At 37.5% G+C, this 19801-nt stretch overlaps 3 protein-coding genes and 1 pseudogene across 3 annotated transcripts; all 4 read left to right on the top strand.

Moving 5' to 3' along the window:
• Positions 1-401: 401 nt before the first annotated feature.
• On the top strand, positions 402-1283 carry LOC127239169 (uncharacterized; annotated as a pseudogene).
• A 353-nt stretch (positions 1284-1636) lies between these two features.
• On the top strand, positions 1637-2158 carry LOC127239170 (uncharacterized). Its single transcript, XM_051257200.1, has one exon. It carries the CDS (start codon positions 1637-1639, stop codon positions 2156-2158), a length of 522 nt encoding a protein of 173 aa, XP_051113157.1.
• A 3278-nt stretch (positions 2159-5436) lies between these two features.
• LOC127239255 (26S proteasome regulatory subunit 6B homolog) lies at positions 5437-10194 on the top strand. The gene is made up of 6 exons (XM_051257333.1): positions 5437-6017; positions 8071-8301; positions 8788-8946; positions 9087-9239; positions 9519-9602; positions 9724-10194. The coding sequence occupies exons 1-6, from the start codon at positions 5532-5534 to the stop codon at positions 9856-9858; spliced, it is 1248 nt and encodes a 415-aa protein (XP_051113290.1). The 5' UTR covers positions 5437-5531; the 3' UTR covers positions 9859-10194.
• A 617-nt stretch (positions 10195-10811) lies between these two features.
• On the top strand, positions 10812-12541 carry LOC127239256 (pathogenesis-related genes transcriptional activator PTI6-like). Its single transcript, XM_051257334.1, has one exon. The coding sequence runs from the start codon at positions 11531-11533 to the stop codon at positions 12236-12238; it is 708 nt and encodes a 235-aa protein (XP_051113291.1). The 5' UTR covers positions 10812-11530; the 3' UTR covers positions 12239-12541.
• Positions 12542-19801: the final 7260 nt, after the last annotated feature.

A 19801-nucleotide genomic window follows, 5' to 3' on the forward strand; every position in this document is an offset into this window, starting at 1 on the left:
TAGGTTTCAAGGCGGTCGTTCGGGCTACGTTCTAGGGCGCAAATTCGACGGGTGAGTTAAAACGATTTGTTAACCCAACGTATTTGTGTGTTTGACGATTTTTTATATAGTATAATACTCATCTACTTGATGTTCATTTGTTCGATTAAGTTTTTGCAATGTAGGTTTTTGGATTTAAAACCTAGGTTTTTCATTGACTCCGTAAAAATCGATTTTGTGGCGTTTGGATATCTTTATGGTTGAAATTATTTTGTACCTAATTACACAAATGTAATAGGTATAAAAGAAGTGGTATCAGGGCTTCCTCAAGTTTTTGGAGGGAATTACTGTAATGTTTGAATTTTTGGAGGGGATTAGCAGGATTTGTTTTCCTGCACTCTTGTCCTTCTCGCCGCCTTGTGATGGGGTTTGAATCTGTAACGGCACCTACCGGGATTGATTGTGTTGTGCACGCAGAGGAAGGGGACTCTCTTTTTGGCGAGGATTTTGAGAATTTCGAGGATTCGTCTGAAAGTAGTGATGATGAGGGGGAGTTTCTGGACCCGAAGCTTTGGAAGAATGTGGTGATGCTCAGTTGTGATTCAACTGTGGATGGCGGCGTCTGTTATGTTTATTTGGTTGGAACGTCTCATCTTTCGAAGGAATCTTGCCAAGAAGTTGAAGAAGTGATTGATTTCTTAAAACCAGAGGTTGTTTTCCTGGAGTTATGCCCTGCTCGTACATCTCTTTTTAAGGTTCCAACAATTGGAGAAATGGTGCAGATGTGGAAGAGAAACAGGAAACTTTTTGCCATTATTTACAACTTTTTTGCTCTTAAGCTTGCTACGAAACTGGAAGTTCAACCTGGGGATGAGTTTCACATGGCGTATGAAGAAGCAAAAAAGTATGGCGTTAAGGTTGTCCTTGATGATCGACCTGTTCAGTACACATTACATAGAACATGGATGAAGATGCCTCTTAGGCACAAGATAAAATTGTTTTCCACCTTTATGTTTCAATCATTTTTCTCGCCAAGTTCTGAAGTGATCAATAAGAAGCTAAAGGAAATGGATGATGGTCACATGCCAACTATTCAAGAAGTAAGCAAGGAGTTTCCAACTATTATGGAAACTATTATCCACGGGCGCGACAAATATATGTCAATCAATTGACTTAGAGTTGCTCGTGAGCAAAATTCAGTGGTAGCAGTAGTCGGGAAGGGCCACCTACATGGAATTCAGGAGAACTGGGAACAGGATATTGGAGTGAGCGCAAGAAAGCACGTGGTATTAGCTTGTTCATAGTGCAGAGCTTATTTAGATATGTTTAAGAAGTAGTTTTTCTTGTCTCAATCTACTCCCAACACTAGATTATTTGTTTACCCCTTTCAAACACTTGAGCTGCAATTGGGAAACTACAAGCTTGATATTCAAGTTGGTGAAAGTCGGTGGTGATGATTAATTGATTATCACAGCATTTAGCATGCAACAGACTGCCACGTTCTTGGCTATGGATGGCATTGCACTGCTCCAAACAATCATAAGTCCAAACAGATTTTTGAACTTCAGTTTTCTTATTGCAGAGGCATCTGATTTAAGCAAAGAGAGGAATTCATTATTACTTGTCTCTTTGAAATTTCCCGATATTCATATAGAGAATGGAGTGCAACAAATATGAGGCCATACGGGCAAGGTCAATTGGTCAGCACAAGATGGAAGAGAATGAGTTTGAAGCTGCTCCAAAGTTTGTTTTGAAAGCGCAAAGCCTTTACCCAGGACTTGACAGTACTAGCCAGTTGCTAAGCATCTGTGATGTTCAGTGTTCAACTCAAAATAGATTAGGATCTGAAAAGGATTGGTATGGAATCCTTCAAGTTGAAAAGCTGGCTGATGAATCGAAGATCAAGAAACAATATCGACGGTTGACCCTCAGTCTCCATCCCGACAAGAACCGATTTCCTGGAGCCGAGGGTGCTTTTAAGTTGATTTATGAAGCGAATTCAAAGCTTTCAGATCCCTCGAAGAAATCTATATATGACAATAGTATTAGATTTTTAGTCAAATCTGGTTCTGTCAGTTCAGCTTATCAGCACAGAAACAGTGCTCAAAACAATGTTTCTAAGGGTTTTAGAAATCAAAATCAAAATCAACCTGCTGCTCAACCAGCAACCTCAGGATGAAAATGTGTCTTTCTTTATTAGTGTGATAAAAGAACACTATGATTTTATCAATTCTGAAGATAAGAAATTACAAAAAAGTGTGTTGTAACTTTCATTGCCATTATTTTGGAGGTTTTGAAATTTAGTTTGACTTTTATTTTTTACAATCTATTTGCCCTCTGCTTTTGAGCTTATGCGATTACTGCAAGTAGTAAATATATATTTGCTTATGAATTCACACTGTATTTCTGATTCTCCAATAGGAATGGTGTGGCAGAAATTTTTGTGCGTGAAGGTGCTTAGGGGTTCGATATTATCTTTGGAGATCACCTACGGGTAGAGGACCGTACTCGTACCTATGCCTACTTCCGCCAAATAAATTATGTACGTTATTCATTCCTCCTCTTTTATTTTATGGCCTTAAAAGGTGTTAATTGAACTTCATAACAATATGAGAATTAAAGTGGTACATCACTATGCTTAGAGCTTATAGGATATATGGGTTTGGAGATAAGTTTCCTTTTGGAGAGATCGAACAAACATGATTCTGCTATCATTTTTGGTTTTAAGGGGCTGTAATTTTTTGATACTTTAAATTCGGCCCCATTGGAGGCATATGTCTTATTTCATTAGTTAGTTCATAACAACTAACTAACATTTGTTTCATAACGGTGTTTTTCGCATGTCTAATGCAAGGGCGGTGTTTTTCTGTTTGTTGCAGTTGTATATATTTTTGGGGCGTAACCCGGAAGTGGCTATATTTCTTATTTGCTTGCGGATACATTACACACTATGCATTGTATTACATTACCGGTTGTTTTATTGTAGAACATATTGATGAGTTATGAATTGTTTAAGGAACATGCAAGTTTTCTTACAGGGATAGCCATCTTCATATCCACATATAGTTGAAAGTTGAAACAGATAAGTCAAATTATTGTCGCACATGCAATACATACATAACTAGCATATAATGTGTTGTCATTACCCCGTAACTACATTGGTGGCTGCTTGATTGGATTCTTTCCAAAATTGTTTATTAGATGGATAGGACTTGGATAGAAGAATCCGAATACACTTCCAATAGATACTTTGACGGAGTGATCCAATTCTTAAGCTATCGTTGTGCACTGCCCCTGTAAGATTTGTGGCAATCGTACGAGTTATAGCCGTAGGGAGATCTTGCTCCATTGTATCAGGTACGGGTTTGACACCTCTTACAAGGTGTGGACTTGGCATGGGGAAGCGGGGAGTGAGACGACCACTAGTAACTTGGTTGAAGGTGAGATGACTTTGCAACGGGAAGATGAACTAGACCTGCTTCTGCGCGAGTGTGTTTTCTCACATGATGTAAACCCAGAGAATAGTCATGCAAACATAAATGACGTGGATCCTGAAGATGGGTTAGAGAGCGGTAAGAAGGGATTGAAAGACATGTTAGAAAATCTGCAAAAGGACCTAATACCGGGGTCTAAGAAATTGAGTAGGTTATCATTTATCGCACGCCTTATGCATTTGAAGGTTTTGTGTCAATGGTCAAATAAATCATTTGACCTTCTGCTAACCTTGTTGAGAGATGCTCTACCCGATGATGTGGTGTTGCCGAAGACTTACTACGAGGCAAACAAAATAACAGATGAGTTGGGATTTACTTGTAAGACTATGGACGCATGCATGAACAATTGTATGTTGTTCACCGGAGAGGATGCAGATCCTCAGGCATGTGTTGTATGCGATGGAAGGAGGTTCGTCGAAGGGAGCTCCACCGTGTCTGTAAAAAAGATGAGGTATTTTCCATTAATTACCCGTTTACAGCGAATGCTCTTGTCCTCCAAAACAGCAGCGTCAATGCGGTGGCACGCTGAATCTCATGTTGATGATGGCGTTTTGCGGCACCCGGCTGATAGTTTGGCATGGAAAAGGTTTGATCTTCGAAATCCATTATTTTCCGATGACATTCGAAATGTACGATTGGGATTGGCGTCCGATGGCTTCAATCCTTTCAGTAACATGAGTGTTAATTATAGCATTTGGCCAGTGGTGCTCGTGATCTATAATTTACCCCCTTGGTTATGTATGAAACAACCATCATTGCTCCTTTCTACAATAATAGACGGTCCTAAAGGGCCGGGAGATCGGATCAATGTGTTTCTGCAGCCTCTTATGACTGAGTTGAAGGAATTGTGGGACATTGGCGTGAGAACATTTGACGCAGTAAGTCAAGAGTTCTTCCAAATGTGTGCTGCCTTACTATGGACCATTAGTGATTTTTCAGCTTATGCTATGTTATCTGGATGGCCAACACGCGGGGGAAATGCATGTCCAAATTGTGCTGTACGGACGCACTCTACATATTTGAAGAATGGGCACAAATTTTGCTACTGTGGCCATAGGCGTTTCTTACCTGATAGGCACAGGATGCGACGTGATCGGCATTCCTTTGATGGAACAATGAACTTTGAGCCCCGCGTCACACGCATAACCGTTGCCGAGTTACACGATCAGTTACAAGAGCGAAGCTGAAAATTAAATTAGAATTAATTGAAGAAAACTGTAAAAATCTGGAAAAATTACGAGAATGAAAAAATTGCAGAAAAAATAATGAAGAAGAAGATCACATGGTGAATGGCATCCCTTCTTTGCTCTCTTGATCTTCTTTAAATAGTTAATTTTTTGAATTTATTTGAATAAGATTTCATTCCACTTTTTTTTCCAATAACTCCAACAACTTTCTAACCACTTTTGTGGCCTTCTTGCCCAAGTCGAGTTGGACCTCCTTGAACGATGGGCTAGATGGGTCATAAGGTCCGTCTGCTATTTTGGACCGTATGATGAGCCGCGAATGTCCTTGGACTGCACCTATACGCTGAGCCGACCCCAATTAATTATTTGAATAGCCAAAAAGACTCAAGTTTTTTTTTTTATTTATTTATAATAATTTTATTTATCTTTTTTATATTATTGTATTATATAAAAAAAATTCTCTATAAAATAATATATATTGATATATTTTTATTTAAATTAAATTTTAAAATAAATTATATTGATTTAAATATATAATGTAATTTTTTGTTGAGATGGAAAGATAAGACGAGGATGTAAAAACTTTAGAGAATTTAATATGATTTTTTCTATTGGGCTTATGTAGTGATTGTAAATTAAAAAATAAAAATAAAAGAAACTTAAGGTAACGTAACGGCCCATTGGTCATTTACAGAGAGGCCCAGTAGAGGGAAATGCAAGTCGGCAATGTTGCGACTTTACGACGTCGTATTTGCCACAATTTTTCCCCCATTTGTAGAATTCCCAATTCCCAATTCCCAATTCTAATTTCAATTCCAAATCGTTCGCAAAGCTCGATTCACAATCACACCTCTGGATTCTTGATTCAGCCATGGCGACCGCGATGGTTCTCGACCCTAAGCCATCTCAATCCCAACCACCGCCGACGCGACCGATACCTGAAACCGACGCTTCGCCGTCTACGGATCCGGAGGACGACCTGTACTCCCGTCTGAAGACGCTGCAGCGGCAGCTCGAGTTCTTCGAAATACAGGAAGAGTACGTCAAGGACGAGCTGAAAAACCTCCGGCGCGAGCTTCTGCGCGCGCAGGAGGAGGTGAAAAGGATCCAGTCTGTGCCCCTCGTTATCGGTCAGTTCATGGAGATGATCGATCAGAACAACGCCATCGTCGGGTCGACTACTGGATCCAATTACTACGTGCGAATCCTCAGCACCATAAACCGTGAGCTCCTCAAGCCCTCCGGCTCGGTTGCTTTGCATCGTCACTCCAATGCCCTCGTCGACGTACTCCCCCCTGAAGCGGACTCGAGTATCTCCCTTCTCAGCCAATCGGAGAAGCCTGACGTTAACTACAATGTAAAGTTTCTTTCTCCCTTTGCCTTATTTACCTTTCCTTTTTGTCGTTTTGGTTTTGGGTATTTTGTGTTAGGGCTTTTAAAACTCCTTTCGCTTCAGGAGAGACTGTTCCGTAGAATTTGTGTTGCTTCGTTCGAAAATATTTGGATTTTAGTTGATAATTGTGTGGCCGGATGAGCATTATCATTGCTTTACTGCATTAACTTGTAAAATGATAAGAAAGATGCTTCTGTTTTATTTCTTGTACTTAGCACTCCTAAGGCAGTGTTTTGATTGTCAGAGACTTTTGTTGAGCCAAACCAAACCATAGAACTCGATTACTGTTCAAATTGAAATTGATTTGTTACTTTGTTATTTAATGACCAATTCATAGGACCCAATTGGTCAAGAATGTTTAATTGGTACTGGTGCAAGTAGTTTATGGCTGTATATCACCCATGTGAAATTGGGGGGAAGATTGTAGGTGTTATGTTTCTCTTGTATATGTATCTGTGTCCTGTTTATTGGTGGAAAGTAGCATTGCCTTTTCATGCCTGTCATGGTGTAGCAAAGTATTGTTCTTGGTGATTCTTAAGAAAGGTAATGAGGTGCTCCATGCAGATGCCAAATGATAATCGATAAAATAAATAAATAAATAAACAATCAAATGCATGTTTATTTGATATATTCTGCTGTAAAATTAATTTTGAGAAATGCTATTGTTGGAGTGACTAGAATTTGGAAACATCTAAGGCCCCATTTTGTAAGATTGATTTGGATGTGAGGATGGACTTCAAATGAATGGATTTGCATTATTTCAGATTTGAAATACTTTTGAATTTAAATCCATTGTTTGGTATTAGGAAGCTTTGAAATGGCATTGGATTAAAGGGTATTTAAAATGCTAAAAGGGATGGGTTTGATATTCACGGTTGACTTCATTGATTTGGCATCCATTGTATTGTGAGATGAAACACATGGTTTAAGGGCATCATTTGAAATCATTTAGGGTGTGTTTGTTTGGTGGTTTGGATTTGATTTGGAATTTGAATGGTAAAACTTTTGAATTGGAATAGTTGTATGATATAAATGTGTTGATATGATATTTTGAATGTAAAATTGATTTTTAGTATAATATAAAAAATGAAAAATAAATATTTGATTTGATGTTTTTGGGAGAGAAAAAATTTGATGAATAGTAAAAATTTGGAGAAGTGTGACAATTAACACACCCTTAGTCTAAATCACCCCAACCAAACAGGGTGTAAGTTTCTTCTAATTATAAAAATTAGACTATGCAACAATTGCCTTTGCTTTTGGATCTCCACCCCCCCCCCCCACCCACTAAACAGTTCTACATTGCGAGGCGCAGCGCAAGTTGCAACTGGCTCAGTCATTTGCCTATGGAAACGTGCACGCCTGAGGCACCATTGCTCTGATGCAAGGCTCTGGTCCTAATCTTTTGTTATTTATTATTGTTAAGTTGGGTTCATTTTTTTTTATTAGTTATATAAGGATATGAAAGCTTTGTTCTATCTTTCTTCTGAGTTTCTCCCACTTACAGCTGCTGCCCCTCTTCCCTCCTGTTTCTGTTACTGATTATATATATGCTGCTTTATTTTCTCCATTTATTCTATATTTTATAATGTGTATATTGAAGTTCAACCTTGTTCAATTTTATATATGTGGTAGTGCATATCTATATATATATATTAAAAGTTATAGTGCATTTCATGTGCTGTGCTGCGCTGTGCGACATGGTGTGGCACAGGCCTCATGTGGTGGACCATTTGCAACAACGGCCTTAAATTATTCTGTCTTCAGTGTTCAGTTGTGACCTTACTATAAATTCTTTATTGTACTGAAATCCTTTTAAGTAGAGACTCCAGTAATTAGTGGTGCTCTCAATATTTGTTATCTGCATAATTTGTTGAATATTACAAATTCCATACCATTTGTTCAATGTTTTTTTCCCCGGCTGATCTCTTTCTCTACATTCGGTAATTGTATTATTTATCTTTTTGTAACTGAATCGATATTTGGGAATTACTTTGGTCTTCCTGGTGAATATCAGGATATTGGTGGGTGTGACATTCAAAAGCAGGAAATTCGTGAAGCTGTGGAGTTACCTCTGACACACCATGAATTGTACCAGCAGATTGGTATAGATCCTCCACGTGGTGTGTTGCTCTATGGTCCACCTGGCACTGGGAAGACCATGCTTGCAAAGGCTGTTGCGCATCACACTACTGCATCCTTCATCAGAGTAGTTGGCTCAGAATTTGTTCAAAAGTACTTGGGAGAGGTAAGATCATTTGGTTCAATTTATGTGCATCATTGCTTATGATCTAAGTTGAGGAAATTTTTAATATTTATGGATTTATCACTGATGCCCTGTGATTGCTTTCTACGGATCTTGCATGCTACAGTTGCCATAATTTGTTTACGATATTTTGTATAAGATTGCCATGGAATTTACCCTACCTGTGGATGGGTCGAAGGAATTTGTGGTGATTTGGCTGTTGCAAAGTTGCTTCCATAGATGTTTTTCTGTTACTTAGTTATTATAGGAGGGAAAGTGTTTTATTTTGTTTATTTCTTTATTTAGTATTATTTTTGTGTTTGTGCATATAACACATTATATACACATTTTTGTTATCTTTCACATTGTTAGTTTTTTATGTTGTCTGGATGTGAGATGAAATGTCTGGGCAAATGGTAAATTTATGATCAAGGTCAGATTGAGAATGATACTGTAAACTGATCACATGTCATTGTTTTGAATCTACAGGGCCCTCGAATGGTTCGTGATGTTTTTCGCCTTGCAAAAGAAAATGCACCTGCTATCATTTTCATTGATGAGGTTGATGCAATAGCTACAGCTAGGTTTGATGCTCAAACTGGAGCCGATCGAGAGGTTCAGCGTATTCTCATGGAACTGTTGAATCAGGTACAGAGAGCTTCACATCAAATTGAAGAGGAACAAAATGAACATGAAAATGAAGATTACATTCTCTTTTGTTTTTCCTTTTATTCAATATGTGTGCTGATTCAAAATTATGGACTTTCTCATGCTCCTGGTATTTGCAGATGGATGGATTTGACCAGACTGTTAACGTGAAGGTAATCATGGCAACTAACCGAGCTGATACATTGGATCCAGCTCTTCTCCGTCCAGGAAGGCTTGACCGTAAAATTGAGTTTCCTTTGCCAGATAGGCGTCAAAAGAGGCTCGTCTTTCAGGTAACCTTCAAAGATGCAGATTTTTTCTCTTTGTTACATTCCTTCTCAATAAACCGCTATTGTTTAGTCTGCCAACATATGTCTAACCTTCAAAAATAAACCTGAAGAAGAAACGGACTACCTTTGTGGGCGAAGTGGAGAAGCATTAACACAAACAATTAAGTGAAGAAGTTACTAAGCCAAATGCAAATCGATGCTTATATCTCTGCGAATCTGTTGTATACTTCTCTGCATTTTCTTTTTTCCCTTTGGTTGTTGATCAAAATTGGTGGCATACAGGTGTGCACAGCTAAAATGAATTTGAGCGATGAGGTAGATTTGGAGGACTATGTTTCTCGGCCTGATAAAATCAGTGCAGCTGAGGTCTGTGTTTTTGTTTGGTTGTTGTTCCGTCTCTTCTACTTGTGTAGTTAGTTATTTGGTGCTTGTTGTGCAGTAGGCAAGCAATATTAATTTAAGCCAATCGATGGTTTAACTCTTGCAGATTGCAGCTATTTGCCAAGAAGCAGGCATGCACGCAGTAAGAAAGAATAGGTACGTTATACTTCCAAAAGATTTCGAGAAGGGGTACAGATCCAATGTCAAGAAGCCCGACACTGACTTTGAGTTCTACAAGTGATTTTGATGAGATCCAGTGAGTTTTCTAGCATACTCATAATCTCCTGCTTCTCACCCTTGCCACATTAAACTCGTAAGGAAACCCCACGCGATGATTCCCTTATTCTGGTGCGCAACTTTCACTAAATATTTGTCTAAATGTCGACTCTGTTAAATATATGCTTAGTTACGTGGTCATTTTCCATCCATCTCTTATTATTAGCAGCTGTTTGATTCTGACATTTTGTGCCAGTGTGTTAAAATTAAGCAGCATCTTTTGCGCTCTACTTTTGAGCTGTGATTATCCATTCCAGGTTTTGTTTGATTGTTTGCAATTTATGTTTGTGTACATGTGTTACACGTTTCTACTTTCTTTCCTTCACTTTGAATTCTTTCTTTATGTGTTGATATGTTTTTCCGGCCCGTTTATATATGTTTTGGAATTGCTTTGATTTATGGAAATGTTAAGAGTAAGAATTATAAAAAACTTTGAATATTAAACAGCGCTGTGGTTTCTTTGAAACTTTATTTTTGATTGAACAGTTGTTTGGATTTTTTGTTTTGAATATAGAATCAGATTTCTTAGATAACATTTTCAGTGAAAAATAACTGTTGGAACTTGGATGTGATCATTTCAAGGTAACATATGTGTCTTAGGATCTAGATGTCATCTTTTTGCCAATTAGGGGATTAAAAATTAAGTCGGAAATGACTATAGGGTGGCCTGGCCTGGCCTTGAATATATTATAATGATCCCTTGATTTTCAAGCAATATTGTTTAATAGTACTAGCATGTGGTGGTGGACCAATGATTCCTTTGCTTGTCCTTCAAGTCATTGGTCAATCCATTACCTATTGACTTTATTATAGTGGGGTCTTTTCTTTTTTTATTTTTATCTTATATAAACATATTACATATATATATATATATTTATCTTACATAAACATATGTATATATCGTTTACATGGAAAAGTTTTCATGTTTCCATATTTTCTATTTGGAAGAAATGTCACAGCGATTCCAGCAATTGGTTATTTATCGTTGAGTTAAATTATGCAATAAACAGATTGAACAAAGTTTGAGTTTATTGCAGTAGTAGGTAATTATTGGTCTGGTTTGGTGAAAAGATATAGTGAGGAGTTTTCAACTCTACACCAAATTGGCAAATATTATGTATCATTGGCAATTGATCGTGACTGCCACGTCATCACACACATATAGAGCATGCAGCCATGCACAGTATTTCAAAGTTCAGTCATCATTGCCTACCATCGCATCGTATGTTTATTTACAAAATTAATTAATTCAAGTGTACACACAGCACAAGTTCCCCACTCTCCACACCTCCATCATTATTTAAAATTATACATAGAAAAAACATATCCATGTCATGATATATGACAGAACAGAACTAAGTCCAAAGTATTTCATATATATAAAAAATTGGAACAGCTGCACTGTTGACTGATGTTTCCCGCCAAGTCCACGTGGCAGTGTGGACCCCAGACACAAGTCAAAGTCATCCCTTCACTCTGCCCCCCTTTCTTTTTAAAGTCTGCTCATTTTCTCACGCCTCGATTTAATTTGATTCTGCCATTTGTGAGCTTCAGTGAAGCAGCAGCAGCTCTGCTCTTTACTGATCCTCACAAAATTTTCATCCAATTCTCTATTCATCTTTTTTCTTAATTCATTTATGGAAGAATTAGGACACAACTTTGTCAAAATCTCCGAGCATGTCGTCACAACAGATAAGCTCGCCGACCGCCGGAGGTCCGGCGGCCGTCGCCGCAAAGTCGTCAGAATAATAATCGCCGACGCCGACGCCACTGATTCGTCCGGCGACGAGTCGGACGGCGCCGTGCGCCGAGTCAGGAGACACGTGGCAGAAATCAAGTTCAACGATCCGCCGGCGAGGCTGGTTCCGGCCGGAAAACGGCAGTGGAAATCGGCGGCCGACGCCGACGACGAGGCCCCCCGCCGGAAAAAATTCCGCGGCGTGAGGCAGCGGCCCTGGGGGAGGTGGGCGGCGGAGATTCGCGACCCGACCCGGGGAAAACGGGTCTGGCTGGGTACTTACGACACGCCCGAGGAGGCCGCCGCCGTTTACGACGGAGCCGCAGTGAGACTGAAAGGCCCCGACGCCGTCACAAACTTCCCGAGAGCCGCGGCGGCGACGGAATCCGTGACTACGGCGGAGAGCGACGGCTTCTCCGACGCTGTCTTGTCGCCGACGTCCGTCCTGCGGTACGACGACGAGGCGGCGCCGCCGTCCGACGGGAGGTTGTACGACGTCGCTGGGTCGGAAGTGGACTGGGCGTTAACTTTCGCCTCCGCCGGCAACAATTACGCCGATGAGTTCGGCGAGCTCGACATTGATGACTTCATCAATGACCTCAGGTGACGTCATCCTTGTCGGCTGTGGCCTCTCGTGATTGGTCGGCATTCTTGTGACGTGGCAATGGCGGGAAATGTCAACAATGTTTCGCGGCGATTTTTGATAGGGGCTGTTTCGTAAATTCTGCTTTCGAGGGGATTTGCAGTAATATTTTTGTGAGTTGTTGTAACTAAACTTGAGTCATTAATAGATGTATTTAAGGGAAAATAACAAAAGAAATATTATTGGTGAATAGTGTAAATTTAAAGTTTTGGTGCACTTAATCTCAATTTTTATATATAAATATAAAAAGTATATTGGATTTAATTAGTTGAAATGGTGTACAACTTGTCCAAGTTCGTGGAATGAAGGTGAGTTTCGTGGAAGAATGAAGCTTGACAACTTCGTACTTGGTCTGCTCTGCGCATTAATTGATGGACACGTGTCGATATTATGTTATGCCCTTGAGTGACCCACTTTATAGGATCCTTTCGCTCTTGTTTTTGATGATCATCAGGGGATCATATTATTAAGTATAACATTTTTAAAACATTTACTGTTGAAACGTGACTTGGATTTAGCGGTCTATCCGACCCTAAACCAAAGCGAAAGGGCTGTTTCAATTGGCAGGGTTCCTTTTGGGCTTATCCTAATTAATAACAAATAGGCTTAGGGTTTAGGGTGTTTTGGGGTGCTTATAAATAGACAACTATGGTTCTTAGTCGGATGACACATTGTAAATCTCTGAATCAGTATAATAAAATCTCTCCGGTTCCTGCCCGTGGACGTAGGTTGACACACCGTCACCGAACCACGTAAAACCTCTGTGTTCTTTATTTGCTTTCTTTCTCGCTTTCTCATAACAAGTGGTATCAGAGTCATATCCCATTGATTGAAAATGTCCTCGTATAAATTTGATCTGGAGAAGTTTAATGGGTCGAATGACTTCACGCTCTGGAAGGTCAAGATGAGGGCACTTCTGGTTCAACAAGGATGTGCGGCTGCGTTGGAGGGAGAAGACAAGTTTCCTAAAGACACGAAGGAGGAGGTAAATAAGGAGATTTTGGCAAGGGCTCATTCCGCGATCTTGTTGTCAGTTACTGATGAGGTGTTACGGGAGGTTGTAGATCAGACAACGGCTTTTGGGTTATGGAATAAACTGTGTGAGAAGTACCAAAACAACTCCCTCACGAACAGGCTATATCAGAAGCAACGTCTTTACACCCTCCGGATGTCCGAAAGTACTCAGGTAAAGGATCATCTTGATACCTTTAACCGTATCATTCTTGATCTTCAAGGAGTTGAGGTTAAAGTAGATGATGAAGACCAAGCCCTAATTTTATTGTGTTCACTACCTGGTTCATATGAGAATTTTGCAGATACTATGCTATATGGTAGAACTACAATTTCTGTTAATGATGTGAAAGATGCCCTTATGTCCAAAGAATTGAAAAGAAAGGTTTCTCTGGAAGAGGGTTCTGGTTCAGGTCTGTTTGCAGGTAGGGGAAGACCACATGAGAGGGGTAGCGGGAATGGGAGGTCGCGTTCAAAATCAAAATCCTCTAGCAAAGTTAAGTGTTATCTTTGCAAGGAGAAAGAGCACGTTAAAAGGGATTGTCCACAAAAGAAGGGAAATATAAAAGTTGATTCTAGTAACAGTGGCAGCAGTGCTGCTGTGGTACAAGACAGTTCTGATGATGGGGACTTTGGTGAAGTTCTGACAGCGTGTAGTGCTAGTACTGCTGATTCCTGGATTATGGACACCGGTGCTTCTCACCATATGACGTTCTCTCGTGATCTACTCACTTCTTTTAAGGAGTGGAATGGAACAGTGAAGTTAGGTGATGATGGGGTTCTAGCCATAAAAGGGAGCGGGGTAGTGCAGATAAAATTGCATGACGGTACTGTCAGGAAATTTGACTGTTGGTATGTTCCTGAACTCAGAAAGAATTTGATTTCTCTTGGGACCTTAGCCAAGAATGGTTTAAAATATCATGGTGAAGGTGAGTGGGTGAAAGTCCTGAAAGGTGCGCTAGTAATGATGAAGGGAAAACTGCAGCATGGAATTTATTTTCTACAGGGCAGTTCAGTGATGGGAACGGCGGCGGTATCTCAGTCCTTGGATAAACATGATGACAGGACAAATTTGTGGCACCGGCGATTAGGTCACATGAGTGAGCTAGGGTTGTCTGTCTTGAGCAAGCAGGGTTTATTTGGTGGGGATGTGATAGGTAAAATTCAATTCTGTGAGGCTTGTGTAAAAGGGAAGCAACGCAGGGTGAGGTTTAGTACCGGTCATCACACTTCAAAAGAAATTCTGGAGTATGTTCATTCAGATCTATGGGGTCCCTCTCCGGTGAAATCGCAGGGCGGATGTTCTTACTTTGTCACTTTCATAGATGATTATTCGAGAAAAGTCTGGTTGTACTTTCTAAAGACTAAAGATGAGGTGTTTGGGAAGTTCAAGGAGTGGAAGACCATGGTTGAAAAACGGACGGGTAAACAGGTCAAGACTCTAAGAACTGATAATGGGTTGGAGTTCTGCAACGCTCCATTTGATGATTTCTGCAAGAAAGAAGGTATAGTGAGGCACCGCACTGTACGACACACACCACAGCAAAATGGAGTTGCAGAGCGAATGAATCAAACCCTCATAGCGCGTGCTAGGTGTATGCGCATATTTGCTGGCTTGTCTAAGCAATTCTGGGCTGAAGCAGTAAACACTACTAGCTATCTGGTTAATAGATCTCCATCAACTGCAATTGACTTAAAGACTCCTCAAGAGGTATGGTCCGGTAAACCCTCTGATTACTCTAATCTAAGAATATTTGGATGCCCTGCATACGCTCATGTGAATGATGGTAAGTTGGAGCCGAGGGCGGTAAAATGCATATTTCTAGGGTATGCAACAGGAGTAAAAGGTTATCGACTGTGGTGTACAGAAGGTAAAAATCCTGGTAAATTTCTTATTAGCAGAGATGTAACCTTTGATGAATCTGCTATGCTTGATCAGAGTAGAGGTTGTGAAAGTATTGCAGGTACAAAAGATTGTGGTGCTAACCAGAAGGTGGAGTTTGAGACTCTTGACAGAGTTGTGTTAGAGGAAAAGCAGCAGGATAATACTACTGATCAATCCGATCAACCAGATCAGTCAAAACCTCAAGGGAAACCGGTTGAGGGGGAAGCTGATGACGCTGGTACGGGAGTTGAAGATTCCATAGCAGCAAGAAAGGGAAAGAGAAATATTCAGAAACCAGCTAGGTTTGCAGGATGTGTCAATACGTGTGACATGGATTCTGTTGCTTATGCACTAGCGGTTGGTGATGATCTTTGCTCTGATGAGCCAAAGACATATAAAGAAGCTGTGGCGAGTAAAGATGCAGAAACCTGGATTATGGCAATGAATGAAGAGATGCAGTCTCTTGAAAAGAACAAGACTTGGGATCTTGTTGCACTACCAAAAGGGGTGAAGCCAGTGGGATGCAAGTGGGTCTTTAAAAGAAATGAGGAAATTCCTGGTGTTGAACCTGCTAGGTTCAAGGCGAGACTGGTGGCAAAAGGGTTTTCACAGAAGGAAGGAATCGATTACCATGAAGTCTTTTCTCCTGTGGTGAAACACAAAACCATTCGGGTTCTTTTGGCAATGGTGGGTGCTTTTGATCTGGAGCTGGAGCGGCTTGATGTAAAAACAGCATTCCTTCATGGTAATCTAGAAGAACAGATTTACATGTCTCAACCGGAGGGGTTCTACAGTTCTAAAGGGGACCAGGTATGCTTGTTAAAGAAATCTCTGTATGGCTTGAAGCAGTCTCCGAGGCAATGGTACAAGAGATTTGACTCATTCATGGTGTCTAATGGTTATACTCGTAATCAGTTTGATAACTGTGTTTACTCGAAGAAAGTTTCTACTGATTCCTTTGTGTATCTGCTGTTGTATGTGGATGATATGTTAATTGCAGCTAAAAATATGGCTGTAATTAATGACTTGAAGGCTCTACTAAAGGGTGAGTTTGAGATGAAGGATTTGGGTGCGGCAAAGAAAATACTTGGTATGGAGATCTGGCGTGATAGAGAAGCAAGACGGTTGTGGGTTTCTCAAGAAAAGTATATTGAGAAAGTTTTGCAGGCATTCTCTGTTGATCAGTCCAAACCGGTAAGTACCCCTTTGGCGGCACACTTTAAACTTGATCGAAACACTATACCGGCTACAGATGAAGAGGTTAATTATATGAAGACGGTTCCATATTCAAGTGCAGTTGGAAGTCTTATGTATGCGATGGTATGTACGAGACCGGATCTCGCTTATGCGGTTAGTGTGGTGAGCAGGTTTATGGCTAATCCGGGTAAAGCTCACTGGGGAGCTGTAAAGTGGATCTTGCGATATTTGAAAGGAGCGTCTGATATTTGTCTGGTATATGATGATAAAGGCCATGGTGATGGTGTTGTTGGCTATGCAGACTCTGATTACGGGGGTGACTTGGTGAAACGAAGATCACTAACTTGTTTTTTCTTCACTCTGTTTGGATGTGCAGTCAGTTGGAAGTCTACTTTACAACCTACGGTTGCATTGTCGACGACTGAGGCGGAATACATGTCAATGACTGAAGGTATTAAGGAGGGTATCTGGTTATATGGTCTGGTACAGAGTTTGGGTCTGAAGGTGGAAAAACCGGTGTTATTCTGTGATAGTCAAAGTGCTTTGAGTTTGGCTAAAAATCCAGTGTATCATGAGAGAACCAAACATATTGATGTAAGGTTGAATTTTATCCGTGATGTTCTGGAAGAAGACAAGTTTTCTATTCAGAAAATAGCTACAGAACACAATCCAGCTGATATGTTGACAAAGGCGCTACCGACGGAGAAGTTTGAGCACTGCTTGAACTTGGTGAATATTCGTAGGAGGTAAAGCCCTCTCGGGGCATCTGGCAGGAAGGAGACGACTGAGAGATACTGACGAACCTTTGGCGGTTGGAGAAACTCCAAGTCAAGGTGGAGATTGTTGAAACGTGACTTGGATTTAGCGGTCTACCCGACCCTAAACCAAAGCGAAAGGGCTGTTTCAATTGGCAGGGTTCCTTTTGGGCTTATCCTAATTAATAACAAATAGGCTTAGGGTTTAGGGTGTTTTGGGGTGCTTATAAATAGACAACTATGGTTCTTAGTCGGATGACACATTGTAAATCTCTGAATCAGTATAATAAAATCTCTCCGGTTCCTGCCCGTGGACGTAGGTTGACACACCGTCACCGAACCACGTAAAACCTCTGTGTTCTTTATTTGCTTTCTTTCTCGCTTTCTCATAACATTTACTTTATCCGTACTGTTATTAGAATGTATGTAAGTTAAAATAATGATTAACTTAATATATTGAATTATATATATATTTTTTTTTCATTCGTCTCTAACGATTATTTTATTTAATATTAAAAATATTTTTATATTTGTATATATATTTATAAATATTATTTTATTAGTATTATAAAATACTAATGGAAGTATTTTTTTAATTTGTACTATATTTCGATATAATAATTAATATTCAAAGATAAATACGTAAAAAGTAAATGAGACTCTTAGAGCCGGACGGAGGCAATATTATTTTATTATATTTTTATTTGAGTAATATAGTACTGATAGTTTTAATATACTCCCTCCGTCCCAAATACCATGTAACATTTTTTTTTTGTCTCAAACTCACTGCAACATTTCCAAATTTAGAAATAATTAATAATATTTTATACATATATTAATATACATTTCACTTATAAATCTCATCACATCACTCAAATAAAAAAAAACAAATAATCATTTATCTCTCCAAACACATAGCTTAATATCCAAATTATCTCAAATTATCATACTTAATACTCCCCACCTAAATTCATGTGTCCAACACAAATGTTGCACGGTGTTTAGGACAGAGGGAGTATATGATTAAAATAATTTAGAATATGTGTTTAAATATTTTAAATATTATTTCTCAATAAAATATATGCAATATAGATATTATTTTATAAGGAATAAAATTTTAAATAATATAAATAAATAAAAATTATATATTTATTAGTTTATAATTAATAAAAAGGCAAAAGTTTTAAACGTAGATAAAAAAAAATTTGTTTATTGTGGAGAGAGATAAAAACAAAAATGTTAATATGTAATATTTTATTAAGTTAATTAAATTGATATATATTTATTAAGTATGTATATCTTTAGTAAATTCTATTAAAAATAAAAATATATCAATTGAAATGGACCGACAAAAAAGAAAAATAAGACAATTGAAATAAGACTGATGGATATTTTTTTGGGAGTTTTATAATAAATTATCAAATAATAATAATTTATTAATTAATGAAAATGTATAAGAGGTTTGATATTTTTATCTTTTAGTTTTACATATAAAATAATTATATGTGTAATAATATATTTGTAATTTAAATAAAAATTAAAAATATTTGATATTAATGTATTATTATTTTTATTAAAATAAAAAATTAATATTTTAAATGAAATATATGAAAATAGTAAAAATAATACTTTAAATTGAAGAAAATATATATTTTTGTTTCATAATAATATAGTATTTATTTATTTAAATTATTATATTCAATATTAAAAATATATTTATCTTTATAATATATTATACAAATATAATTTTAAAAAACAAATAAATCATAATGGAAGAGAAAGAATGTTTTAATGTAAGAGTATATTGAGGGGAATGTCCATATTAAATACTGTACAATCAATAAAAAAATATATATTAATTATTTTAAAATATATTACTATATTATAGAAGTTTTATTAATTTTATTTTTATTTTCAAATAAATATTTTAATAAGCTTAAGAATAATAAATTTTTTATAAAAAATAGTAATAATTAAATTTAAAAAAATTAATACTTTTTTATAAAAACATTGCCATTTAAAATTAATTTTTAAAAAAAATAATTTTAAAAACTTCAAATTGAATATCTAATAATATAAATTATGATTTACCTTATATACTTGGAATAAAATATGAAATATAATTAAAATAATATAAATATCAAAATAGTAATTTAATTTATTATGAATAATATTAAATTAAAAAATATATAAAAACTATACATAAATATATTTAGAACTTGATTGATTATGATAAATAATATTATTTTATCAAATTTAATAATATATTTACTATATATTATTATAGTCCGAATAAATTGTATAGTAGCATATTAATCTCTTCTTTATGAATGATGTTAAATAATACCAAAACTAGTAGTATATCGGTATTTTGCATGGTTTGTATGAATTATTGAAATAATATTAAATAAATAATCTATTATGTTAGAAAAATAACGTTGTATATTCTAAATAAATCATGCCAAAGATATTACTATCAAATAATGACACATAAAAATGTATATATCTTATACTCGTTTCGTCCACTAATAATCTTCTTATTTAAGTTTTTTTTGTGTAAAAATAATAATATGATATTAAAATAAGAGTATATTTATATTTATATGAGATTTAATTTTACTAAAAAAGGAATTGGTGGCAATGCAATATTTGTTGAAGAGTCTTCATTCCCGATACAAT

This window comes from Andrographis paniculata, unplaced genomic scaffold (genome assembly GCF_009805555.1).
Source record: "Andrographis paniculata isolate CXL003 unplaced genomic scaffold, ASM980555v1 Contig77END, whole genome shotgun sequence".
Lineage (NCBI taxonomy): Eukaryota > Viridiplantae > Streptophyta > Magnoliopsida > Lamiales > Acanthaceae > Andrographis > Andrographis paniculata.